The sequence below is a fragment of the Brienomyrus brachyistius genome, chromosome 14, assembly GCF_023856365.1.
Source record: "Brienomyrus brachyistius isolate T26 chromosome 14, BBRACH_0.4, whole genome shotgun sequence".
NCBI classification, from domain to species: Eukaryota; Metazoa; Chordata; class Actinopteri; order Osteoglossiformes; family Mormyridae; genus Brienomyrus; species Brienomyrus brachyistius.
This window is the reverse complement of record NC_064546.1, coordinates 15,528,908-15,556,876: the sequence shown is the minus strand read 5'-3', so window position 1 is coordinate 15,556,876 and position 27,969 is coordinate 15,528,908. Positions and strand designations below refer to the sequence as shown.

The window sequence follows — 27,969 nt, the reverse complement described above, 5'->3', positions numbered from 1 at the left end:
ATGTTTTATTTTACACAACATAACAACACAGCAGATGTTGTCTTCCTGTACAGCTTTTTTTTTTTTTACGCCGCCTTAAAAGAAAAGGCAATTCCAATGTCATTGAAAAGAAGGCTTGAATTTTCCTTTAAAAAATATCAATTTTATACGAGGTCCAGTATCAAGTCTTAGAGTTTTTTTTTCACGTTTTTTGATTCTTTGTCTGTATATATGCAGGAAAAGGGCATTTCCTCAGTAAGAACGCTTTGTGTGTAATTATGCCAGATCCCACACCCCCGGCAGAGGGCTTGGCTGTCCGGAGGTGCCAAATGAAGGCACCAGATTGACTAAACTGACCAAATGAGCTTACTGTAGTCCAAGCGACTGGGTCCATTTCCTCTCTTGCTTGGTTTTTTTGTCGTGAAATGATGGCATCGCCGTGTGACATCCGCGCTATTACACAGGGAGACCGCTTTCCACAGGAGGCTGAAGGTATTCATCCACATCCTGGCCCACACTGAGGCAGGCCCCCGTCTCCCTGGCAGCTCCCTGGGACAGAACGGAAACAAAATGGGGGATAGATCCAGTGGAGGCAGTGAATAGTCACACAGTGCTTTCCAGTATCCACTCGGAGCTGGAAAAACCCTTCCCGACATCCTGCCCCTCCAGCGGAATGAGCATCCCGTTCATGGACAGACTCCGCTTGTACCACATGCCTCCCAACTTCTGAGAGCCGATGTAGCAGTGATATTTGGACAAGTCCTCATTTAGGGAGTATCTGCGTTTGGCCCGGGCTCCCTCTGCTGGCAGAGTCAGGTACTTGGGAGAGCCCTTGGAGTGCGCCCTTCTGAAGACCGGCGTGTCCTTGATGCGGGCCACGGGCAGGGCCGTCAACTGCTGCAAAGCCGTGGAATTATTCCGGTTTGTGTTCTGCAGCTCGGCGTCGGTCAAGGACTCCGCCGCAGCTTGGCGCTTCGGCATCGAAGACCCCGACAGTCCGGGCGTCCTACCTTGACTGGCTGCGGCACTTTCCGGCTGAGAAGTCTCGAAGGAATGCGTCAGCGTGTCTGGTGGCCCCGGCGCCCCCTTGTGGCACACGTCATCCTCATGGGCCAGGGCCTGCTTGGACGAGGAGGGCGTTGCGGAGCATCCCTGGGACCCGTTGGTCTGGGAGTGCACGTTGGTCACCATGGCGCCCTTGGCGGCCTCGCCGTTGTTGCACACCTTGTAGCGAATCATAAGTATGATGATGAAGACCAGCACGGAGGCCACGATGATGCCGCCGATGATGATGATCATGGTGCCGCCCAAGAACTGCGACTGCATGAAGTGGCAGCGGAGATACTCGGACTCGGTGGTGAACTGGACGCAGCCCACTACCCGAGTGGCTGTCAGCGATGTTACCACGTCGTCATAGATGGCCAGCACGCACAGGTCATACTGAGTGCCTGCTGCCAGGTTGTTCACCAGGAAGTTCTTGCTGGTAGGAGGGATCATCCTGCAAGGAAGAAGAAAGAGGCTGAACATCAGCATCCAGGACAGAGATGCCGACCCTCTCAAGCTCTCTTTGTTATGTGTGAGTTGTCAGTAGCAGGGGTCTGACACAGGAAGGGGGGCTGTTCAGCACCTGTGGTTAACAGTCCCAGATTGCTCTTCTGTGCCCCACAAAGCCGAATGTGATTCCCTAACAGCTCTGGCATTCTGTAACCGACCAATGGCAGTTTGTATAGCTGTTTATCAGCCGACCTTATAAGGACTTTACGGGTGCCTTAGGCAGCCTCTCGCTGTGGTTCTTCTCCACCTGTGTGGAAATAGGCGGAGCTCCGTCAGGGGTCCGGCCCTCTGAAACCCCTGTGGCACGGTCTGCCTCTTACCATGTCCCACCACACTGCCACCCACTCGCTCTCTCACCCCTGGAGAGGAGAATGACCAGCACGCTCCAGAAGGAGCCCAAAAAGCATCTTCCTCACAAGACAGCTACCTGAACCCCATGATTCCAGATTATTCTGCAAAGAAGGAGTGCAGAATTTAAAGAGGGGGGGCTACAAACGAAAACTGGGGGGAGGCCATGAGCTGCTCGCTATCTGGAAGAACGGCATCACAGCATCAGAAGGTGACAGATCTGAAATCTGCTCTGATCCCTTCAAGACCAGCTCCTGAAACTTGGCTTACTGAGGTATCTACTGAGGTATAAACTATCATCGTTTAATTTGTCTGTTTTACCAGATTTGTTCAGTTGTGGCACCACATTCTCCTTTCTTCCCAGCGTTAAAATGCTATGAATATTTTCACAACAGTGAGGTACCACTGCACAGCCTTTCGGTAGCTCTGAAGGATAGAGGAGGAGGAGCTGAGGCTAACTTTGCTGGGTTATGATCTGCACATCATCCTGCCCATTTGGGTGTGTAGAGTTTAACTAGCCTACATGTGTGCTACATATCTAATAGTACATACATGTGTGCTATACAGTATGTGCAACAGTACATATATGGTGTTTGCATTATATGTGTAATAGTACATGCATGGTGTGTCCCTCTTGTATATTTGTGTTATGTATTTGTTTGAACTGCCATGTTACTGACGGTTCGGCCTGTTCCCATGATTCATGCGCTCATTTTGCTCTTTCTGTCAGCTGGTCAGAGTTGCCCTTTGTTCAAACGTGGGAAAAATATCTTTCCACTTAGAAAATGACCTGGCTGACCCCAGTGACTAAAGACGTGTAATGAGCAGTGGTGCCGAGTATCCAGCTCTCTGCCTTGCATGCGGGAACCACGGAGGAATCATGCACGCTGTTGAGGGTTTATAAGAGAGGACACGTCAGCCGACAATCATGCGGCGACACCCCTGCTGCACCACTGTATGTGCCCTCTGCCACCCCCTGCTGGTGGGACATTGTCGGTTGCTTCCCACCACAGTGAGGTTGCCTCCCTATGAGGTAGCGCGCCAGTGTCATCCGAGGTCGCCCAGCAGCCTCTCCCATCCTGAACAGTACAGTTATGCCGTCTAATGATGGTGCCTAACGATAGATCTACACCCGGCTAAACGATACGCCAATCACTCGGATTCAACTAAGGCCAAGCACCCAACTGCAAGGTTTCTCGGCTGAGGAGGCCTCTTAAGGTCTTAGCTGTCTGTGATTTTTAGCCCTCATTACTTTCACATGAAAAGGGGGCGGAGCCCCGGCAGCCCCAATGGGCATGATCGCTAATGTGCATAGCGTTTCCTCTTTTGCGATAATAATTTATTAGCCTTATAAGCAGTTTCTGTTCACTGTAGCCCCCGCACCCCCCCCCACCCCCATCTCCATAGTAATGCTTCTCCCACCAGTACATCTCTCTCCTCTGGTAAGGAGGAGAAGGTGAACTATGACACATTTTAAGACCAGACGTTCCCTCATCAGAGCCTGAGAAATGGATTTCATTTCCCCGTGGTTTCCAGCCGCTCAAGGCCAGGGGCTCATCCTGTCACAATAACCGCCCAGCCTGTCATGCCCAGGCAGACGCTGCCGCATGAACTGTGATACATCGACAAAGGGAGTCATTTGTCATGTGCATTATTTATAAACATTTAGCATTTTAACCGGTACAGGCTGTTACCAAGTGTCCTTCAGGGGCTACGCACTTGTTCGACTGCCTGTTTTAAAAACCTTTGATTTAATAATCTTCGATTGCCGGTCTTTTTCTTATGTTAACAACTGATCATGGTAAATAAGATTCAGGTTCATTGTAATGAAGATGATTGTTCTCACCAGCATCCTAATTCACACACACTTTTAACAGGCCAAAAAACAGGGAGTTGATTCTGTGCATGTCGGACTGATAAACGATTGGGGGCAGTGTGCAGCTCGGAGGGTCAGGATGCTGTGCCTCTGATGCAGAGTCACCAGTCCAAATCCCAGGGTGGGCAGAGTGATGGCACCATTGGGCTCCCGAACAAGTCCCTGAACTCCCAAATGCGCCAGGGACTGTCTGACCCGGTTTCTTCCTTTGTATGTTGCTTTTGGTAAAACCATCAGCTAAAACAAATAATAATAAAGCATTACGTATCCCTGCATATGTGAATTTGCTGACTGATGGCTACCCCTTTCTTAATGCATGGGTTAAAAAAATTTAAAAATGAGGACATCTGTGTGAATATTTTCCCCGCTTCTCAAGATCGTCTCCTATGGCTATACGGTTTGTTTCGCTTGTTCTGGCAGCCTTTTGTAAAGGGGTCAGCCTTTGAAGGAGGTGCCACTACGATTGTCTCCTCTGTATGCCATGCCAACCCTATGCTAACCCTATGCTAACCGTAACCCTTTCCCTAACCTTTTCCCTAACCCTAACCCTTTCCCTAACCCTAACCCTTTCCCTAACCCTAACCCTTTCCCTAACCCTAGATTATTCCGCCGTTGGTAAACAAAATGCTCACCTTGACAGGCTACTGCATCAGCACCTCCTACAGGCTAGTTGCTGGTAGTTTACATGTTTTATTGTGCTGCACCCATTGCATTGTTTCATTATTACTAGCCAGTATCTTTCTTGCTTGATTAGAGCATTATAATGCCTTGTATAGCATGAGGCTAATCAGGCCATACTCATCCGGGACCTTGATCTGAGCTGCATAACTCAGGAGACTCACTTTATGATGGTGAAAATAAAACGATAAAAATGAATTGGACTCAGGATTATGTTTCGAGCCATATGTTTGTGCCAGGTAGGAGTGATGGATTAAGGGCCATTTAAAAATATCTTGTAACACCATGGAATCAGTGATTTTTTTTTTTTGGCTGGATTCCATTCATTGCGGAGCCAGCAGCATAAAACGCGCACAGCTGACTGCTCGCAGATGGACATTAGTGTCACTTTGTGGTGCTGCGCTAATTCAGGAGTGTTTTTATTGCTGGAATAGTAACCTTCCCATTGTAGCTCTTTGAAAGTGCGCAGTGCATCATGGAGTACAGCATCTGTAAGCTTAAGAGAAAGTGTTCTGCTTTCTTAATGTTTACCTGATGGGTGTTTATCTGTAGATAAGAGCAGAGAAGTATCAAAAGTACATCCATCCACGTAATCCTTCGATTTAGTGCTTCTGACAGTAGAAACTTTTAAGAAGAAAATCACTTACGAATTTGTGGGGAAATGGTAATGTTGCTTACCTGTAAACGAGGGAATCATCATAGGTGCCATTGTACTGGATCTGGAACATCCGGATACCTGGAATATTCCTCTGGAAGTTGAACTTGACGAGGGCCGTAGAGGCTGTCACCTCGGCTATGACGACCCGCTTATCCGGGCTGGTCTTGGTCTCAGCTGTGTGGTTGCTGCCGTTGGCACCGCCTTTGGTAGAGGTGGAGATGTCAGAGGAGCCAGGGTCAGGCTCCTGGATGTTATTGGTGCTGTTGGTGATGTGAGGCAGCTTGATAATGACGAGGTCCACGGTCTGGTGGGCCTCGCCAGCAGGGTTGGAGGAGATGCAGGTGAATGAGCCTGAATCCTTGACCGTGCTGATCAGGATGTCCAGTGTGCCATTGGAGTACACCACAGTCCTTGTCGAGTTGGAGACCAACTTTCCCTCTGGTGAGATCCAGTGGATGATAGGCTCAGGGTCACCCCGGGCCTTACACCGTAGGGTGGTTCGCTGGCCCTCAAGTACCCGCATCTCGTGGGAATACCTCGTGATGAGGGGTGGCTCACAGAGGAACTCCTCTTCGGGGATGGACCAGAAGTAGCGTCCGGACAGGTGGGAGGGCGTGGCGCAGGTCTCTAGGTCATCGTCTCGGCTAAGTCGCCGCAGCCAGAGCAGCTCGCAGTTGCAGTGCAGAGGGTTTCCCCCGAAGCTTAACGCGAAGGAGGTGGGGCTGATAATCCCTGCGGTGGCCAGAACCTGAGCTCTCTGGAAGAGTGGGTCTGGTGGCAGCTTTTGGAGTTTGTTGGAGGTCACATCCAGGCGGTTGAGCTTCTGCATGAGGGAGAAGGTGCCCTCTGGGATGAAGTCAATCATATTGTGGTCCAAACTGAGAGTGTGCAAGCTGATCATCCTCTGAATGGCCTCCCACGGTACCGTCTCCAGATTGTTGTAGGATAAGTCCAGCTCCTCTAGAGCCAGCAGGTCATTGAAGGCCCCCAGGTGGATGTTGGTGAGCTGGTTGTTGTTCAGGATCAGGTGGTGCAGCTTGGACATGCCGCTGAAGGTATCGTTGGATATCCGTGTCAGACGGTTGCTGTTGAGGTGCAAGGCGCGCAGATTCTCCAGGTCTGTAAAAGCGTGAGGTGTAATGAAGCTTATCGTGTTCCTGGAAAGGGTAAGGTCTACAAGCCTGGTCATGTTGGCAAAGTCCTTTCGCTTCACGCTAGTGACGAAGTTATCGGCCAGCCGTAGCTCCACAGTGTGCCGGTCGATGTTTGGGGGGACAAAGAGTAGCCCTTTTTTGGCACAGAGGGTCGCAAGGTTGGGGGACAATATCTGACAGACGCAACGCTTCGGACAAATCTGGGCTTTAACTGCCATGCTGATAACCAACAGATAGATCAGCAGGTTTTCCATTGTAAGTCAGGTTCAAACACCTGCAAGACAAAATAAAGAGGAAGGTCACATATTGTGAAGGCTTCTTTGTTTTATTAACAATGCAGAACTGTGCATAATCATTTGACAAGTTGTGGTCAATCCTGTAACGTCACCAAGTAATCGATCATTTAACTATGTGCTAATTAGCGTCTGTGCCTCTGTATTTTCTTCTATTCGGGAATTCCACTGCTTGTAGATAACCGTATTCTGTGGTCCAGCAGGATCAAAATGGAGATAGAGTACAGTATACTGAAAACATGGCTCATTCCTAAAAAAAAAATTCTCATCTTAAAAAATCTGTCAGAAATTAACAAAAGAAATCACTGTGTGCTCTAGAGAGAAAAGGCCGTACGACAACAGCAGCCCTTCCAGGAACTCTGACGCTGAGCTCGCCTGATTTACGATTCAGCCTCGGCTGGCTGGCAGGCCTTCTGACAGCTTGTCTGTGCATCTAATTTGAGTCCAACTTGTCGGTCACTGAGAGTCACGCCTGGCTGCTCCGGCACCACATCACAAGACCTGCCCACCTTTCCCTGATACGGACACTGTATTCCTTCCCACCACACGCAAGCTGTCGGAATCTACGGACTGCACAGTCCCCTCTTGGAAAAGGACACTCTCCCCAATAGTTTTCCCATTTGTTAGACATATATTGGTTCCTTGAACGAATTGAATTGGTTCATTCATTCCTGTATAGTTCTAAGATGATTTCTGCTGGCGGCTTTGACTCATACTTTTTCAAGCCTCTAAATAGCTGGCCTCTCCCCTTTCATTCATTTCAATCATAAAGCTGGAATGTTCCCAGATTCATGAAGTCCATGTTATGCTTCTGAACAATAGACTTATTCTATGACAGTACTGGCGTCACAGAGATGGTACAGAGGAGCAGCTCATCATTTACTCTTCTTAATATACCATCACAACAGCCCGAGTCAGACATGAATTAATAAATGAAAATGCAGTGATATGGGATAAGTAATCAGCAATGTAATGCATGAGGAGTCTTCTTTGTAAGACATGACTCATGACTGTATATGGTAATTTCCTTCTTTGTTAAACTCTTTCCTTCATTCTGTCCAGAGCTGTACTTTTGCACGCATGCGTCTTGGTGTTAATCCTAACGTGTAATACACTTACCATACATAACTATGTTGGTGCAATAAGCATGACTCCCATGTATAATATCATAGAATTTCTGTCCTGGGCAGAGTGTTTTTGAATTGACATTTATGCTTTCCTCTTCTTACATTTAAATTCTGAAAACAATAATATGGTCTGTCTCTTTATTTGGGAGTTCCATGATAAGACGAAAATACAATTATGAAAAATTATAGATAAGATGTAACAAGACAGTTGCTGTCTCGTGTACCTTTCATGGTGTGGGGATCATCTCAAGCAAAACAACGTGTCGGGCCCCACAAGTCAGATTTCAGACATAATGTGGGCCCAGAAGACATGGAAGCAAGTTCCTTCAGCATCCTCTCTCCTCGCCCAGGTCTCCGTACAAGTGGACTTAGCACTCTGCTACTAATCATCAGGAAGCCACATCTGCTTATCATGTCTGCCATAGGAATCAACAGAGATAAATACAGCCACGCTGCCTACCGCTTGACACAGAGTGTGACATCTCTATTGACAGGAAGAACATCTGCAAGGAGCGTGGACAAAGATCCCTAATACTAGAACACATTTACACAATGTCTTCTGAGACGTTTCGCGTTAGTTTAGGCTTGTCTCCTGTCCATCTAGTCCAATCTGGTAGGGTTCCTTCGGTTTTCATTTTATAAGACAATGTAAAGATGTTCACCTCTCAGAAGTCAGTGAATTCAGAGCCTACATGACAGGGCTCTGGCTCGATTCTAAAACGAGCCTCTGATGCTTGTAGGAACATTCACAGTCACGTGGTGGAATGGACATCTCCACATGGCCACCAGCCACAGAGCTGCGGAGTGGACGTCCATTACCTGCTCGTAATTCTTCACCATTGATTTTTGTTTTTTTCCCTCGTTTCCGGGCTACGCTGCTGTTTATGTGAAGTGAAACATAATGGTCCAGTGAAAGATGAGATTATAATGGCTTGTATACTAGATGGTTGTGTGCTTTAATACAAGGGCTTCATTGGAATATTAAACATGCTTGTCTGAGTATCAGGCTCATTCTCCCCGTTTTTCCCTTGTGTCAGAGCACTCGCTCTGAAATTTATGACATTAAAGGCTTTGGCTTTGCCATTGCTTATGAGTCTCAGCCAAGATATTCATCATCCCCCTCAAATGACGCTGTTGTAAAGGCTACGAGCTACATGCTAAGGGCCTCGGCTACATGATATGTTTACAGTGGCCCAGACTGCTCAAATCTAGTGAAGATGTCGGTGCAGTGCAGCCTAGATATATTAGACCATCCGCGTAGCCTTTTCAGTAAATCCACATGACAGACATGTGAAAATGAGTCTCCTCGGGAGTGTAACACTGAGATGTTTATTGGAAAGCCGATAGGTACATATGCCCTGGTTGCGTTACCATGAATTCTGGTGATTTTAGATATTTCGTGTGTCAGAAAGCTCAAAAGCAGCAGTGTTGGATTTTACTGAATATGTTGAGGTCGACCATGCGTGAAATACAGGGGAGGATAAGCTGTTTGTGTTTGTTTTCCGGTGAAGGCAGCTGGGTTTACTCAGAAAACTCAATGGGAAAACGAGTAAGGAGACAAGGAAACATACTTGAATTCAAATTAGTAAGATGTAACATCTCGCAGGTATTTCAAATCAGTTTTCCCATCCAGCCTGCTTATGTCGACAGAATATGAAAATGGCCCCCATGTGGGCTGTTAACAGGTGACCAGTCAATGGGTACAGCCAGGTATCTGTAGACCTCCTGGAATTTTACTTGCATGGATGTGTCCAGTGAATGTGTCGTTTCTGCCAGCAGTCTCGGAATAAATTGAAGGTTTTGCCATTACTGCTCTCTCTGCTCTTAACGAAGGCGAACGTGGCAAAGACAGCAGGCCGTGTGACGCGAGAACGTTTTTTGTGATTCACTGTAAGGCACTCTTCACATGAATGTAGAGCGAAACACAAGACACTTGCGGTATTTGTTTTACTTCAGAGTTAATTATACATCTTCAGAGCTTTAAATAGCAATTTGCACCAACAGTGTTTTCTTTGTTAGTCAAATGCAAGTTAAAAAAGTACGGTATCTGACTCTGTAATTAAACTGGAGTGCCGGATAATAATCGCAGATGTAATGTGTCCCCTAAGTTCTGAGGCTCTGCGCGTCCGTTTACCTAACTTGAAATTATACCTCGTTAGCAGGCTCGGCTTTCATTACAAGGTGGCATGGAGGGCACCCATGAATATAACTAGGATTGTGAGAGCAGGCATCTCAATAGGCACAATCGCAACTGCCTTTGTCCTTATCGCACTTGTGCCAACATTCTGCCTGCCCATAGCACTTCAGCGCACCTGCGTTGACAACAGCATGTGACAGCAAACTGATTTGGTTTGAGAATGACTCTGTGAAATTTCGGGTGGTGATGTGGGGTGGACCTGTGCGGTTGAGTCCTGCCTCTTTTGCTTTTTCGTTCTATTTTTATTTTTGAACACGCACGGTTCATGAATCTTTTAAACTTCCATTAACTCCAAAAACGCCGCTATCAATCCTTACGATGCGTCAGCTACACCCAATCTTACATCATGCCCCTGGAGGGTGGAGCTGAAAGGAGACAGGGAGAAGCGGGAACATGCATTCAACTGGAGGTTTCATTGGATGATTTAAATTCAAGGGTAAAACAGCAGGACCCCCCCAATGGGTCCAACTAAAGCACAATGTGATCTGCTGCCCTTATTCCACCCCTGTAAAAAGTCTAAACACACCTCACTTGCAAAGGAGGGCCGTGCTCAGTCTCTATCCAGCTCTCCTGAGTGGCAGGTGCTTCCACACAGGGCCAAAGGCACAAATAGCCAGCCTTTAGAATTTATCTTGCTGCAAGTAGCAGTGAACAGCAGCCTATGCGATCTTTAAACCTGTCTGTTTATGTGGAGAGACTCAGACTGTAAAAATTAGAAGACGGAGGGAAAAGGAATGGTGATGAATCGTGATCGATGGCTGTTTCGTGTTCGCATCAGGGAATCTACTCAAGGTCTATCTAATGGTGCTTGGATATTGAAATCAGACGGGGAGACGACGGCAGCACTTTGGATCAGGGGAGTATAAAGACCCTCTGTTTCTCTGGGAGGAGGTCTGCTTCATTACTGTGCTGTCTTACTGGGATGATCCAAGCCCACAGAAACACCCAAACGCAATAACTTAATATTAAGAAAACCCATAAGTCTCTTTCCTATATGGGGCCAATCGAGGTTGATCTGGTAACAAGTGGGATAAAATGGCATTTCCCATTCCAAGTGGGTGGTTTTGTTCCACGGCGTTTTCCAGAAATCAGCGTCTTACGGAGGGACAAAATCTCCAGGCACATTGTGTGTGTGTGTGTGTGTGTGTGTATGGCAGGGGGGGTCCACAGATAGGGGGAGCTCTAGAGTACATCGCTAGTCATATGCGGGAAATGCTCACTTGAGACAATGCTGGGTCTTAAAAGCCTCACTCTCCACGGCCAAACAATGGCTCTTAGGAAATCTTTTAAACTATAATTAGAAACTCTGAAGCAAACAGATGCTTTCTGCTGCCTCTTATTCAAAACCAAAGAGCCACATAGTTTGGGGCTGTAAGCTAAGTGCAGCCCAGTCCCTCATCAAGTTTCATGCCATTAAATGGCTGGAAAGCAGTGACAGAGTGAACCATGTGACTCCTGCCTCCCGATTGCGCAGTTAGAACCTGCATTTGCCCCTCTGCCTCTCCTACCAGTATACTGTAACTCCCAGTCCCTAATTGAACAGTTAGCCTCTGCATCTACCTTTCTTAGCAGTATAACTCCTGTCTCCTGATTTGATAGTTAGACCTGTTGTCTGACGTTCTTAGCAGGATAACTCCTGTGCTATGATTGGATGGTTAGGTCTGTTGTCTGACTTTCTTAGCAGTATAACTCCTGTCTCCTGATTGGATGGCCGTTGTCTGACATTCTTAGCAGTATAACTCCTGTCCTATGATTGGATGGTTAAGTCTGTTGTCTGACTTTGTTAGCAGTATAACTCCTGTCTCCTGATTGGATGGTCAGGCCTATTGTCTGACATTCTTAGCAGTATAACTCCTGCCCTCTGATTGGATAGTTAGGACCTGTTATTGGCTTTTCATACGCTTTCTTAGAAGATTGATGTGCCCCCAGATGTCACTCTATCTTAAGTGACAATGCTGAGTTTTCTGTCATTATTTATAACAAAGCTCTATACCCTGTTACACTTACACCCCCCACACACCAGACCCGTCAGCTCGCTGTTGCCTGTGGTGGGGGAGGGGGGCTGCATAACCCAGGGACTGTGCTGGCAGTCGGGAGGCACAGAGAAGCCAGGGCCATATGCAGTGATGGAGGGCGGTATGGCTCCACACGGCTGACTAACATGGAGTGGGTTGCACTCCTATAGTCAGGGGAGACGGCTCCCTGCCACGCGTCGGAAAAAGTCGCCGCATTTGTGCCACGTCGGATTCCACCGTCTGCCCGGTTTCAGCCTGTCTGCCACCGGGATGACAAATGCCAGGCACGGGCTGATGACCTCACACACCGGCGCCGGAACCCTAAAGAGTGCCATAGGCAGGGGAAGGAGCAAACACCGTAAATAGCTGCTTAATCGCTCCCACGAGGATCTGGATATGAATTATAACATCCAAAGGCCTTGGGATGGAGCTTATTATTAATAAAGGCTCATGGGAGTAGTGATGGCGCATAAACAGCAAGGAATGGTGCATGTTGATAACCTAATTTTCTGTAGTTTTGAGGGTCAGTCTTGAAGCACATGGTTATGACCTCATTCCCCATAGTGTCTCGGCCCAGTGCTGAGGCACACAGTGATGACCTCATTCCCCTTAGTGTCACAGCACATGGTGATGACCTCACGTGTAGCCAGATGGTTTTCCCTGCTCTGTCAGAGACAAGGTTTGTGATGATTCTTTGATGGAAAGTCTGTGGTTTGCCCTCAAGGTCCCTCCTTACTACGGGCAGAGGCATCTGAGCCACACTGAAAGCAGCCCCCGAGATCCCAACCCCCCACCCCCCATTATGGAACATCAGATACATTTTCGATAGAGACCATTTAAGTGAAATGTCTGCCTGTCTTCTCAGACTACTGTCTGCAGAATCCTTCTGGAAAAATCCGTGGTGGTGATGGTGGTGGTGGGGGGGTCTGCAGCTGAAGGAGGACGTCTTGTCAACAGCCCGCCGCACGCTCACACCCCTGTCACTCGTCCTGCGCTCCATTTGAATCGCAGCTGCAACACACCTAGCTGTATAAATATGCACAGGTCACATGGTGCCGCGGTTGCCATGGGTAATGATGTCCCTCCAGCGCTAAGAATACTGATGAAGGTGAGCAGACGATGGAGAGGCCGCAGAAGCGGGAGGACGCCTCAACGCTACACTTCACGTGGCTGAACATGCGTGAGTCTGCAGCACTGAATTATTAATACGCTGGTATGCGCACCAAAGGTTCTACATCAAAAAACCAGACGTAAATAAATAATTTACCAAGTGAAACCTTCTCTTTACGTCTTTACGTGTGGCTCTGAGCAACCACGAGGTCCTGTGTCAGGTTCGGGGTCCTTGCTGGGTGATGGGAGATGCTGATTTGTGGTGTGAGTAGTGGGGAAATCTGGGCCCCGGAGACTGGAGAAAGCTGGTGAAAGTAGGGGTGGAACATGCCCCCTTGTCTTTCCCTCCAACCTCGATGGAGTGTCCAACACGTCTTAAGGAATGTACTTGCCATACAGGACTGGTTAGAGTAACAGTACTGCTCCAAGATCCTCTCTCACCCACAGAACCACATAGTACGGGGGCAGAGCCCACATTATAGGCAGAAACGGACAAGCATATTCCAGCAGACGTGGACTACTAGACTCTCCAGAGGGAGAAACTGTGAACTAGAAGGGGCTCACTCACCAAGAATAGTTTTGGCCTCCCTAAAAATTTGATGGGGATGCCTTGCCCCGATTGGGCAGCAGGGGGTGCCCGGGCGGTGCTGATTGGCCATCTCTCCCAGACAGCCCCGCCAGCAGATCTCCCTTTAAGATTACACAGTATCTCTCTTCCTGTTTCCCCCTCGTTCTGCACTCACCGCACTCTGAACTTATCGTCTTACCGAGCTGTGGCTGCCCCCTCGGATGCCTCTATCGATTTGCCGTTTACAGATTGATACGAACCTTTAATGGACCATCAGTTTAAATGACGCCCCATCGCCGGCCTGCATGCCAGTCAGATATATTATTCATTTTAGTCTAACAACTAAATAAAATATAAATGCGTTATGCTCCTTTAAGAAAGCAAATTTTGTGGAGGGAACGTGAGAAAATTGTGCAGAAACGAGCGGGTCAAAATCGTGAACTCACTGTCACCCAGGGTGAGCAGGAGCCAAGTACAGCGGGCCGGACCTCCAGGACCGGATGCAGGCATAGGCAACCTCGGTAGCTGCCTGGGGCCCAACAGCACAGGAGGGACAGACAAATTCATGAAATAAAAAAATAATTCTCATATATAATTTATAAATAAGAATATTTACACAAAATTCATCATAATAAAAATATAAATCCATACACATCAAATTTAAACGTTTATGTGCAGGCAGAAATATGGCCAGCTCTAGCTGTAGGCAGAATCAGCCTAGGGCCCCAGAATTCTGCGAAATGCACAACAATTTTCTTGGTGCAGGGGGTGCGCCAAGTTTGGCCTAAGGTGTCAAAGAGGTAGATCCAGCCCTGCAGGTCTCATCGCGGGGCAATGGATTCGCCGCACGTTACACCTGTGTTTCCGCAGAGCGCTACGAAGCCGCGACGGAATCGACTACTGTCGCATTTTAAAATGCAGCCAGACAGTCGTGTCATACAGACGCAGGGAAATGGTGAGACGAGAGGAGGCTTTCAGGTGTCCTGTGCTCTTTTTTAATAATGGATGTTGCCTCATTAGTCTGACGGAAAGGTAAACAGGAGTCAAACAACAGCTTGACGAGATTCATAAGTTTTATCGATCCGCAAGAGAGCACTTTAATTCCGAGTTCTCACGGAATATTAAATCAGGGTGCACGCCTCGAGCTCCTGGGAATGACGCTTATGATTAATCGCGTGACTGTTTTCCAGTGGCTGCTGGTCAGCGGTGATGTATGACGCATGTCCGTTTTGATATATTGAGATGCATAAATGGATGCGGAATGTAGGGCCAGGTTTTAATTCCTCCTGCGATGTTTCCGTGTCCCCAAATGGCGGCCCCCTACATCCCATTATACGTCCATCAAAGCTCCCCCAATAGCGTGACGGCAGGTCGATCACACGTCTGGGTTCTGACCCCATCTCCGGTGGTGGTGTGCGCCTCAGTAAGTTTGTGCGCTGCCTGTGATTGGAAGGTCACTGGTTTGAATCCCAGGGTCAGCAGAGTGACTTCATCATCAGGCTACTAAGCCTGTCTCTTAAGCCCCAATCGCTCCAGGAATTGTCTGATGCTGCCTTCTCAAAAATGTGTGCCACACAGAAGAAAAGTGTCCATTAAATAAATTAAATGTGAAAACTGATTGTGCACTGAACCTGGGCATTAGGCTGGGAGTGCGATGTATGGGCTGTCCTCTTGCTGGCTCTGCTTCCAGTCTGCTCATCTCCATCTTTTTCCTGTCTGTTGGTTGCTGTGGCCTCCTTGCACCTCCCCTAACCTCTGAGCTCGGAGCCCCGTGAGCGTCGGTGGGCAGCAGACACCCGCCGTGGTGAAAACTGTAAACACAATGGCAGCAGGGCTCCGGGAACAGCCGGTCAGAGCCTCACCGCTCCCGGCCGATTACCCTCCACGGAAGGTCAGCCAAACAACCCACACGGGAGCAGGAATGGACGTGTCAGAATGTCCCCGGAGCCTGCTGTCTTATTCGCTCGGGCCCATCAGCCTCGGGGGTCACCGGGCTCCTCCGTACGTGAGGATCTCTGAATGCGGCTCGGACACGCAGCAGGAGACAGTGCGGGGCTTGATATTGGCTGGAGGTGCGCAGTGTCAGCAAGGAGCAGGGCCTGGCTGGCCGCTGTGGGGTGTCTCTGTAGCACACAGTAATTTGGAGGGTGTTACTCCCTGAGCTTCTCTGTGCGCTACGCGACTGCTGCATGATCTCCTGCCTCTGAAACTCTCTGAAAGGTCTACAGTTAGCAGAAGTTACCCCATATCGGGTGGTTGGCCTAGTATTGCCACGCACCCCCTATGCCTGGTCTCTGAGCCAATCAGATACACTGGCACTAGCATCAGTAATGACATTGTGTTGCTGTGATATGGAGAGCTCTGAAGAACTACAATAAAGTTAGATTCCTCCCCTGGTTTCTGTCCTCGGCTCCTCAGCTGTGCATTAATCTCACCCGTTTAAGGAGGCAGAGGTTGAGCTGGTGGCAGAGGTTGACATCCTGGCTGCAAACTCACGTCTGTGTCCTTTGTGATGAACTAAGTGATGATGAGCAGCAGCCCACGACCCCTTTGACCCCGCCCCTTCACTGTGATTGGACGTGTGCTCCCAGAATCATGGCAACATGACTCAGCAGAGTGCGGTCCGCTAACTTGGACTTGGAGATGATCAGAGGGATGCAGCAGGCAGGCAAGGGGGCCAACACTGACCTGATCCATGGAAGGGGGGGGGGTTATGTGGTCAACCTACCCCTGTGTCCCTGGCACGTTCTCTCATCGCGCCGGCGTATTTGGCTCTGGGTTCAGCCTGTTTTCTCCTCCTAGCCCTGTAGAGGGCACTAGTTAGCAGTTAGCATGGCAGATAGGAGTGCTGATCTGACTGGGACCACTAATCACCCAGCTGTGTAAGTGGATCAGACTAAGTAGTATTATTATCATATTTACTAATTACCACCGCTGCTGCTTGCCGGCCACGCCTGTGTCTTCCTCCCTAACAAGTTTATGCTGCTGCTCTATTAATAGCAGCTCCTGATGCGGCAATGCCTGCGACTGCGTGGCCTAGCGGGCCAGCGGGAAAGCGCGTCACGCCGTGTCCATGCGCGGCCACCTCTGGAATAATGACCTATTTCACGCCTGCCTGATGCCCGTGGCTCTTTGGTGTCTTCAAAATGTATGTTTTTTGAAAAAAAAAAGAAAAACTCCTTAGATCCTGACCTGTAAAGGTTCATTATCAGCACTTGCAGTGATTTTGAAAAGTGGGATTTAACAAGCATTTGCCGCTGTGATGTATCAGGGTCAACTGTTGTACCTTTAGACTGTGAAAAAATATCAAAATACAATACAGTAATAATCACAGGCATCATACGTGCATAGCCTTAATGTTCCACTGATTTGAAAGAAACGCACTGTCAACCTCTAATGTCTAAAAAATGGATTTTTTACAGTAGATGATCAAAAATTAGCATGCTATTGTTGAGGCTGCCTCAGCATGATGTACTGATTGTGCAGGATGGATGGATGGTTGTTTAAAATCCACATTTTACTGTGTGTGCACGTGCAGCAAATCAGTCCTGAGGGGGGAGTTTGGGTGGGCAGGCACCCAGGGGGGCATCATATCGAGCCCGCAATCCAGACCAATCCAATTACCTTCCAAATTTTTTAGGGTCCTCGTGGAATCATACTTACTCTCTCTCCCCCCCCCATTCATGGTGCCCTGCGGGCCATGAACACTTCTTCCAACGTTCCAATCACCTGCCCTGATCGACAGCCACAGATTCGATTCGATTTCACAGCCCCCAAGGTGGAGACAAGACCCCCACTTTGCGTTGTTTTCCGCGTGCAAAAAAAAAAAAGAATTATTGTCATAACAGGAGGCATGCTAATAGTTTACGTAAACGTAGGGATTACCATCATATTAAGGGGTTTAAGCGTGCATTTACTATGACCTTCTACCCCTGGCCAGTACTGGTAGCAACGCTGTCAGCTTATCGCGGCTCAGAGGAGGGACCCACGGAGGGCGTCTTCCAGAAGTGAACTCCCATCCTGCTCTGCGTCAGTGACTTGGACCGAGTCCAAACAGGACACAACAGCCCTGCTGGCCTTCCTCTCAGAATAAGGAACACTGTATTCACTTGTGGAGCCAAAGTCCACAGCAACCACAGACTGGACAGTAAAAGCACAAAGGCTGGTGCTAATGGAGGTGGGGCAGTGTATTCAAATGGCGGCTGTCTATTGGCTTCCTGAAGATATGACATCATAGCATCCTGTGGAATGGAAAGCTCTCCCTAGTGCTGGAGCTTCTAAACTTCACGAGTTCTGAACCAAGCCCGGGGCCTTAAACTGCCAAACTATCAGCCTGTACCAGACGTGAGTGTTTATCTAAGAAACATCCCGTGTTAAGTCTCATAGCAAATCTTATATTTTTCACACAATAATCAGCATGCAATAAAATCCATTATCATCCCCGGCCTGGATAGCAGAGAAAACAGATGCAAATGATCCCTGCATTACATGTGGACGTCTGGATTATCCGGCATGCTTTCTGGTGCATCTCTAAGCATCTCACTCCTTCCTTGTTCTTATTGATTCCATTAGATCTCAATAGACAGCAAATCATACAAAATCGCTCTTGAATAAGCACATAAACCCTTTGACCCTAAGCAGGATATGCAGGTATAAGATGGTTGGATGTAAATCCACACTGTAAAACCATTCATGCCAAATTTTATGGCAGTACAGTTATGTGACTCTAACTGGGATACAGGCAGTTGCTGATAAGAGGTACATTTACAGTTCATTTAATTTATTTATGGCCAAATTAATATATTTGTCATGAACTTGGTTATATAAGGATTTATTTGTAGCTGTGAACAGAGCAGAGTAATTATATCTCGGTATTAAATAATATATTATTCTTATTCTGGGTCGGTTTTGTCACAGAATCTCTGTGCTCTTTTGCAACAGTAAAACATGACGACGTCTAGCTTCTTCGTGACGTCAGTAGTCAGTGGTGATGTCACCGCCGCTCCATTGGAGATGGGGTCAAAACCCAGAAGCTCCACTGAATACTGATTGACTAGGAAGGGCCCACAGAAGACTCATGAAAAGCTCCTAACTGAACATCCATCATGTCTCTGAGACACATGTGACCCTTTTATGTGCCTCATGAATTCTGCAGGCAGATGTAAAAGCGTGTTTACATTTTCAGGGGCTTGTGCATCCAGAGACCCTACAAATTGCTGGTACAGTAACCGCAAAGGGGTCCATGTGATCAACGCGGTTTCAGGTCTGTAGGTCAGATGGCAGGCAGACAGACAGACAGCAGACAGTCAGACAAACAGGAATGCAGGGGGTCCATTCCTGCCCCTGCCGAACCACATGACTGTGCCCCAAAAATAATCACTCAAAGATGCAAAAAAAGATTAGCCCGTTTTCTCCCAGGGGTGCGGCTATGGATCATCCGCCCATCCAATGGTTCGCGCCCCCTTCCCCCATGGAAATATTCTGCATATTTGTTCAGGCAGTAACTGGGGCGCCACTAGACATTTTGGGCCCCATGAAAGAATGATATCATATTGGGCCCCAAATCCAGACCAATCCAATTATCTTCCAAATTTTTAGAGCCCCTATCATTCAGGGGCCCTTGGAATTGCGTTAACACTCCTCCCCCCCCCCCCCCCCTTACATCGCCCCTCCCCACAGCTATGGAGAGGCTAATCTAATCTAATCCCATTAAGGGCCACTGGGTTGATGTGTAGAGCACATTGGGCACTTGGAGGGGGTACGGAGCAGCCATTAATGCTGTCCCCGCGTTCCTGACGTGACGCGCTTTCAAGATGGTTCCTGCTGTTTGAGGCGCTTTCATCTTCTGATGTCACCTGAAGCTGACCTGCTTCCATGTCATGACACAAGAGGTCCTCCTCCTGGAGGACGGCCAAAATGGTACCTGCCTGATCTATAATCTGTGACGCCCGTCACGTGACCAGACCGCACCCCTGCCGACCGCCTCGCATTAGCCCTCTAAATTGTAATCACATTTTCCCGTTTTGCCACTCTGTCGGCTTGGCAGCCCACATATCTATGCTTTGAGCTGCCTTGGTCAGCAGCTTTACCTGCGTGTCGCCCTATGATCCCATGTAGAACAGCCGGTTGTCGTTAACTAATTGGCTAACTCTGCCTCTCAAACGGCTAATTAGTACGGGCCTGAGCAGCATGATAAACTTCCTAATAATGAATGTCGAAATGAATTTGTCTGCTTCAAACAGGCTGGAATTCTTTGATTTCAGTATTGCCTGCATTTGCCCGAAAGCTAATATAACCAGTAAGGGGAAATGGCTTTTCCAGCCGGCAGCGTACAGGGCAGGGCGGGGGCTTGTGCCGATTGGCAGACGGTAGCTGCTGGGACTGAGTTCTAGCTGCTCTTCTCTCACTGAGCCTGGTGTTGAACCTGCCCCTCTCCCACAGCTCCATTTTGGAGATTTTTCACTCTGCATGTGTGTCAGCTGATACGGTTGTTGCTGGTTTGTAACCATGCAGACAGTGCAGCCTTTCATCCGGAGTCATTTTGCAGTTGCATCAGGCTTTTCTCCCTTCCCCGGTCTTTTATGTATATCGTTAACCTAGATCAAAATAGAGCAATTAAACTACTCCAGCTGCATCACAAAAGTGATCCATTAGTACACGGCACCGAGCCCGTTCCTGTCAGTTTCTCGGGGCCTCTGGGAGGGGCAGCCATCTTGCTGCTGTCTGTGACATCACTGTTTTGGGCAGTTTCAATGTTATCTGTGACATCACTGTCCAATATAGAGTCTCAGTGTTATCTGTAACGCCACTCTCCCATGAGTCTCTGTGCTATCCTATGTGAGTCTTAGCACTGTCTCTGCCATCACTATCCTGTGTGAGTCTTAGCACTGTCTCTGCCATCACTATCCTATGTGAGTCTTAGCGCTATGTCTGCCTTCACTATCCTGTGTGAGTCTTAGCACTGTCTCTGCCATCACTATCCTATGTGAGTCTTAGCACTGTCTCTGCCATCACTATCCTATGTGAGTCTTAGCACTGTCTCTGCCATCACTATCCTGTGTGTCTTAGCGCTATGTCTGCCATCACTAACCTGTGTGAGTCTTAGCGCTATCTCTGCCATCACTATCCTGTGTGTCTTAGCACTGTCTCTGCCATCACTATCCTGTGTGAGTCTTAGCTCTATGTCTGCCATCACTATCCTGTGTGAGTCTTAGCGTTATGTCTGCCTTCACTATCCTGTGTGAGTCTTAGCGCTATGTCTGCCTTCACTATCCTGTGTGAGTCTTAGCGCTATCTCTGCCATCACTATCCTGTGTGAGTCTTAGCACTAATTCTGCCATCACTATCCTGTGTGAGTCTTAGCTCTATGTCTGCCTTCACTATCCTGTGTGAGTCTTAGCGTTATATCTGCCTTCACTATCCTGTGTGAGTCTTAGCGCTATGTCTGCCGTCACTATCCTGTGTGAGTCTTAGCGTTATGTCTGCCTTCACTATCCTGTGTGAGTCTTAGCGCTGTCTGCCCTCACTATCCTGTGTGAGTCTTAGCGCTATGTCTGCCTTCACTATCCTGTGTGAGTCTTAGCGCTATGTCTGCCTTCACTATCCTGTGTGAGTCTTAGCGCTATCTCTGCCATCACTATCCTGTGTGAGTCTTAGCACTATCTCTGCCATCACTGTCCTGTGACAGTCTCAGTACTATCTGTGAAATCACTGTTCTGTGAGAATGTTAGTGCTGTCTCTGCCTTCACTGCCCTGTGATGGTCTAAATGCTTTCTGTGACATCACTGTTCTGTGACAGTCACACTGCTATCTCTGTAATCACTGTACTGTGAGAGTCTCAGTATTGTCTGTCCTGCAACAGCCTTGCTGATATGTGACATCACTGTACTGTGACGGTCTCAATGCCAGCTTGTCACACTGTTATGTATGAGATCAGTGCTCCCAAGTGGGGTCTCCCCAAAATCCAGAAATGGGCCAATTATCTGTCAAGCAGAGCTGCCCCTTTTCCTGACGCCAGGTTGTCACTCTTGACTAGTGTTCCCCAATTCCAGTCCTGGAGGGACAGAATGGTTTGTGGATTTCCCTGCTCATACACATCTTAATGCTCATTACGATGTTTAGTTGGTGTGCTTGAGAAGGGAAATCTGCAAAATGTGTGGGATTCTATCCCACCAGGACCGGAGCTTGGAATCCCTGTTCTGACTATGCGTACGAGTTTAGTGGTTTCATACAGTGCTGGCCATGGTCCTGAAACAAACCATCTTCACGCCCTCAGAAATATGCTGTCCATGGTCCTAAGACCAGCCTATCACAGTCTATACAGCTGAAAGTACTATCTTAAGCCTATCAGTGGTATTTCTACTCCCTGGAGGGGCTGTCACTGGTCCTGAAACCTGTAACTTAAGGAGCCTCGTGTCTCAGTGGGTTAGGAATCTATATCCATGCCCCGGAGGTTGTGGGTTCACGTCCCCATAGCCAGCAAAGTAATAATTAGACCATTAGGCACCTGAGCACGGCCCTTAACTCTAACTGACCCCATTCTCATATCCGAAGCTTTTTGGGACGAAAGCATCTGCTAAATATAAAATGTTAATGTAAACCTGTGTCCTGCCACAGTCCCTGGCAAAGCCATCCATGCAGGGGCGTGGGAACCAGCCTTCATTTGGCTTCATTTATCCCAATAAACAGAGCACTGTATTTATATCCCCCCCCCCATATAACCTCTCCCTTACACCAGTGCGTGCATGTGATCGTGCTGCTACTCGCTGCCACAAACCTATATGAGCCAATGAAGCACCTGACTGCAGTATTCCACACCCTGGCAATCTGAAGGCACATGGCCGGTATTCATCCTAATCAAGGAGGACCTGCTTAATCACGGTGCATAGGTTACAGGATGAACACACAGGGAACATTACCCAGAATACACTGCATTTAGTTACTGTCTAAGTACAGGTGATCCGATCCTTGTGTGTCTGTGTGAAAATGTCAGCACCCGTTAATATTTGCCAACTGGAACTGTCAACTGTCACCTCCCAGACACATCGCTGCTGCCATGGCAACTCGAGCAGAAGTACGACAGGGATGGTGCTGGGGCCTTTCAGTGTGCATCTGGTATGTGCCCCCGTCTCAGCACTGAGATGGGAGCAAAGGACATCTGCATCCCACATGTATGACCCCCAATGCATAACTTGACGTTTAACTCTCTTATGCTTTGATCCCTGCCCCAGCCCCATTTTAGATTGCTTCAGACACAGGAGGCTTTCAAAATGCTGTTCTGTTTCCCTAACATCAAACTGGGCCACCATTTTCTTCCATTTTCTCAGTTAAATGCCCCGGGTATTTGCTGCTCAGAAAGCAGGGGTGGGCTGATCCAGGGCAAGCTGCTGTTTTCCGTATCGGTTCGGCTAATTAAATGACCCCGCAGTTCCGGTGTTACAGCTGGAGCCCTTTGGGCGACTCAGAGCAACTTCAGTCTCCTTGAACCGAACCGGACCTGATGTACGGTGGGGTCGCTTCCCGCCGCTCGTGCGGAACCGCAGGGCAGAGCGTATGCTGAATAATAGTCCAGCAAACCATTAAAAGACACGGGTCTAGCCGGAAGATCCCGTCTCGATGTGGCCTGTGGAAATTCACTTTGACTGGTTGTGGTTTACCTGTTCATACAAACACCGGCGGCTTTGAGAGGCGTGTCCCAGAACGTAACCCAGCCGTGGCTCAGTCCAATCTCCTGCCGGTAATTCGGCATACAGTAACTCAATTACTCAATTACAATTACTGTAGTGCCATGCCTTCTGAGTTAGACTATGATCAACACTGTTATGTTAAATATTATCATTATTATTATTATGTACTATTCATGGTTTTGATGACTTGCGCACACCATTCAGTAGTCGGCTGTCTCGCAATAATAGGCCTAATTGAAAAGGTTAATACGAAATTCAGTTTAACTATCATCATTTTTCTTTTTAATATCACTGTTATGTAAGATCCCGCGTTTTACACATGCGGCTTGTATCGGCGCTTCGGCGCTCGGCTGCCTTTTCCCCTCCCCATTCGAATTATAGCATGACCGAAAGTGTTGATTTAAAATTCACTGAAACTGGTGAGGACGGCTGTCCGGAAATTTATAATAATTGGCTAACACCCCAATTTGCGCCGCTTTTACAACACAGGACATTAAAAAAATATATATGCATACAAAAGTATGGAGAAGCCATGGTTGACCGCAGCATAAGAAAATGGGGTCTGTTGGACCACGGCTGCTTCAGTGGGATGCCATGGGGGCTGATGTGCGTCAGTTTGAGGGCTGTGCTTCTTTCCACTGACAGCTCGCGTTCATCGTTTTATTATGATTATCTTTATCCGAGTTATTTATATACCTCCGGTACGACCGATCGCTTGCACAGTGTCTAAATAATTACCGGTGTAAAAGTCGATATTGTGACACTGAATCCGTACACACAAATTTCTGTCGGATTGCACCGGGAAGGTAGCGGCATCGCCGTCCGGAGCTCCTTTTAACTTGAGCTTTGGCGGTAAGGGGATAATGGTGCCGAAATCATCTGTACAGATGTCAGGTCCCCGTCCTTGTAAGATTACTTTATTTAGCCGAGACTCCCGTTTCTCCTCCGCTTTGACACAACACCCGAAATGGGAATAAACACGGTATCTGATCGAAGCGGGGAATCGCAAAGAGAGGCGATGGAGGACTGTCATGACCCCCCCATCACCACCTCCACCACCCTGCAACCTTATCTCCATGCCCATCCACCCCTCCCTTAGGGATGGCCATTAAAACACTTACAAGTAGTCTCAGGATGGTTAAACCTCAATACAACGTAGATACCGAGTCCCGGTGACGCCCGACGTTAATTCCTTCACTCCCGGAATCTTAGCAGCAAGTGGACCCCAAATCACGGACCCAGAAGCTCCGTTTCTTAACGTCCTGGTCTTGTGTAAATGCGTTTTGACCTTGCAGCGTACCTGCAACACTCCCGTAAACGCCCAAAGCTCTCGACTTTTAAAAAGGCATGCATCCATACCCATGCTATTGCAGGTACCCCCGTTAAAAAAAGAACCACCGTCCAGCGTCCAAACGTCCACAAGCGCTAAACCAGCCCCCACCTTTTCAGCTGTGTCCCAAACGTCGGCGTTGTCCGACAATATAAGACTCACCTGCACACTGCATTTTATAGCCGAATTGGAACAGAAATGGCAAAAGTTTACCTTGATGAAGGAACATCAGCCCTGCTCAGAGTACCAAGGGTCCGGGGATTCTTGTCTTCTCACTTGTCATATTCCCCCATATTTCAATTCCGCTTTGATTGCAATTCCCACTAAATTTTGCCGACGCGATGCCGCACTTCCCATCTCTCTCCCCTGCGCTCCAGACACGCCGCCGACCGGGGCAAGATAATGCCTATGAATCCGCCGGTGCCCTTTATAAAAAAAAATTCCAAGGATGCCGTCGAAGAGGGACAGTCAGATTCCGGCGGGGATCTCCAGGAGCCTCTGGCGGGGAGCCGGTGCGTTCTCTCCCCTCCGGATAGCCGTTGACAGAGCCATTCCACCGCCGCCTGCGCTGTCAGCCTCCTTCCGCATTAAAGCTGTGAGCGAAAACGTCTTTGCGGTGAGAGCGATCGGGTGGCCGAGAAGAGCAGCTGGGATCAAATGTGGGCAGACAGCCCCGCGCGCCGGCGCACCTCCTCCCGCTCCCCCCGGCGGAGTCTCCACGCCGCGTTAATGCACAGAGTGCCGGGACGCCGCGTTAATGTCCGCCCGCCGTCCGCCGGCTCAACAGAAGCGCTGCCCCCCACCCGACCTACGCCCAGATCGCGGAGTTTAATGTCTGCGCCTCCGCGATGGGCGACTGGTGATTTACCTAAGAGCGCTTGTCCCCGAAACAGAGTCAGACCGGTGCCCTAAAAAGCTCCTGCGGCACCGTGTTATCCCTGGTGAGCCATTTTTCCAGAGGTCCTGTGCTCATGCATCCTAAACGTCGTTCGAGTCGCCTAACAAACTAAGACATTACAGCAAGTGGGCTGTGTGATGGAGGCGATTTTTTTTTTCCGCTCCCAGTTGAAAAAAGGCGCAGGCACGGATTGGTCCGCACTAACCCTCACTCTCCAGATTCTCTGTCTTTCCCCCGACTGGCTCAGATGCGCCCATAGTTAGTCTTTAAAAGGCGAGAAACGTGGTGCTTCGCTAAATGAAAAGGTAAGAAGAACCAGAAGCAGCCGGAGAGGACGGTGGACCCGCACGGCGGGGGACGTGCGGCGGATCGCAGGCGCAGCGCTGCTGGTGTCCGGTGCGCGGATCTGCCGAGTGCAACTTAACAGAAAAGCAGCTATAACCATGTCAGATGGAATGATGGTGAACCATAACTGCTGTAGCATTAATTCTCATTAAACTACTACTTTATTCAGCTGAAATGAAGATGTGTCTTGATTTAGCTACGTAATCAAGACATGTTTGGAGTTTTTCCCCTTATATATTATTTAGCTGTGTCTTTTGTGCGTTTCATAAGTTTGATCTCATGGAATTAGTTGACATTATCTAAGCCGTGCTCTCATCGTGGTAACTTGCTCTTTCCTGGTGTAGCGCATTTGCAGAATCCAGTCGGATTTCGTCCCGAAGAATAAGCTGAGTGCCGCATTCGTTCCCGGGACGGGCTCCGTGTCTCGCAGGATGCCGACAGAGACCCCCATACCGCTTAGGGCAGCGACGGTCACCATTCCCCAGTAATATGTGTTGAGCCCATGCTGTATGTTGACTCTCCTTCCCGGTCCAGATCAGGGTACCCCGCGTCGCCTTGGAACCATCACTCAGTTCAGTAACTGGTGTTTAGGAGGCAGGCAGCTGTCCATCTACTGATAGGGCGGGATCTGCACTGCTGAATGTCTTTAAAACAAGCTGGTTTATCCCTGACGCCATTGCCCGATGACTCTGCCGGGCCTCCTGTCTGTTTATTCCTCTCGATACCAAATACTCGTGTTTTATTTGCACATGTCACACATGCGGGGTCCATTTTTATGCACCGTTATGTATGATGGTATTTAATAGGGGCTCGAAGTACGCATATCTCCGATCTGTATTCCTGTATCTGTTGTGGAAACAAACCTTTGCGTTTTTTTTCACTCGAAAAAAAATGTACATTCCAAGGAATAATGAAATACGAATCTCTTTTGTAGCTTTGGGCTGTTCGGTAGCTATTGACTATAGCGCACCTTGCTTATTATAAACCCAGAAGCGTTAAACGGGCCATTAACCCAGTCAATTTCATTACGGAGCTGTTCAGTGTCCAGAGCACAGTTTGTATTGATGTGTCCAGTGAGGGGGGGGAGCTGTTGTCTTATTCTCTGTAATGTTGTCTTGGTTGTGTGCTGTTAGGTGTGGATTTATTTACAGACCAGAAGAAGGGAGTGACCATATTTTCAGCCACCCCCATGAACACTAATACCCCCCAGGCCAGCTGGATTTCAGTTGTGGTGTGACCCCTCCTACCAGCCTGAGAAGTCTTGTAATTAGGGACCACTCCCACCTAACCCCCCCCCCCCCCCATCACCACCACACACACACACACACACACACAAATTCTTACACACCTATAAAGGTACATGCAATACAGTTGATTGATGACTGAAACATACCGTTTTGTCAGTGACTGTAAATCTCAATTAAAAGCAGTAGCCTAGGGTGTGTGGATCAGAGGAGTTGGGGGGGGGGCTGATGGGTCTTGTCCCTTAGTATCATGAGGTGTGCGTCTGAAGGAGCTATTGAGATTAAGCGAGGTTGGGGCGAGGTCTTTGCCAGTGCGATGGTGCAGTGGTCTAACCAATCGCGTGCCAGGGCCACATCAGCCTCGCTAGACTGCGTCCCTAAAGTCACCGCTTTGCCTAAAAGACCCATTTGCATACTTCACATATTTAATTATTTCACTAATGTTCAAATTATTGTTGCAAGGCTAGTGTACATGTGTTAACAACAGGTGTGCCTCCCTTTAATCGTTGAACAAGGAGGGCGTGTGACCTCTGGGCTTGTCTGATTTACTCTGCCGTGCCTACAGCCCCTCCCTTACCCACGCAGGATCCACAGGAAGCATAGTGCCCCCCCCCCCCCCCCTTGTCAGTGTTACCTTATAGGGGTAAATATCACCTTAGCAGTGAAATACTGAATTCTGCACTGAGATAAGCAAGATGCAGCTGGTGTGGGTGATGCTTTAAGTGAAATCATGATATCAGACTGGCTTCTGCAGGGCTGGATGCCGTCTTGCCAAATTTAACTAAACCCTCTGCTGATGATAAGTGTAGAGAGAAATCATTTCAAATGTCAATTAATCTGTTTCTGCAGTGTCAGGCAGTGAAAACATGTGACCTCAAATACACATTTTCCATTCAGAAACTGTTATGC

The 27,969-nt window shown here is 48.4% G+C and overlaps 1 protein-coding gene across 1 annotated transcript; it reads right to left on the bottom strand.

Annotated features, from left to right (window-relative positions):
* Positions 1–25,933, bottom strand: lrfn5a (leucine rich repeat and fibronectin type III domain containing 5a). Its single transcript, XM_048975608.1, has 3 exons — positions 24,787–25,933; positions 5,114–6,521; positions 1–1,477 (listed from the first exon to the last, which is right to left on the bottom strand). The coding sequence occupies exons 2-3, from the start codon at positions 6,499–6,501 to the stop codon at positions 583–585; spliced, it is 2,283 nt and encodes a 760-aa protein (XP_048831565.1). The 5' UTR covers positions 6,502–6,521; positions 24,787–25,933; the 3' UTR covers positions 1–582.
* Between the last annotated feature and the right edge of the window lie 2,036 nt (positions 25,934–27,969).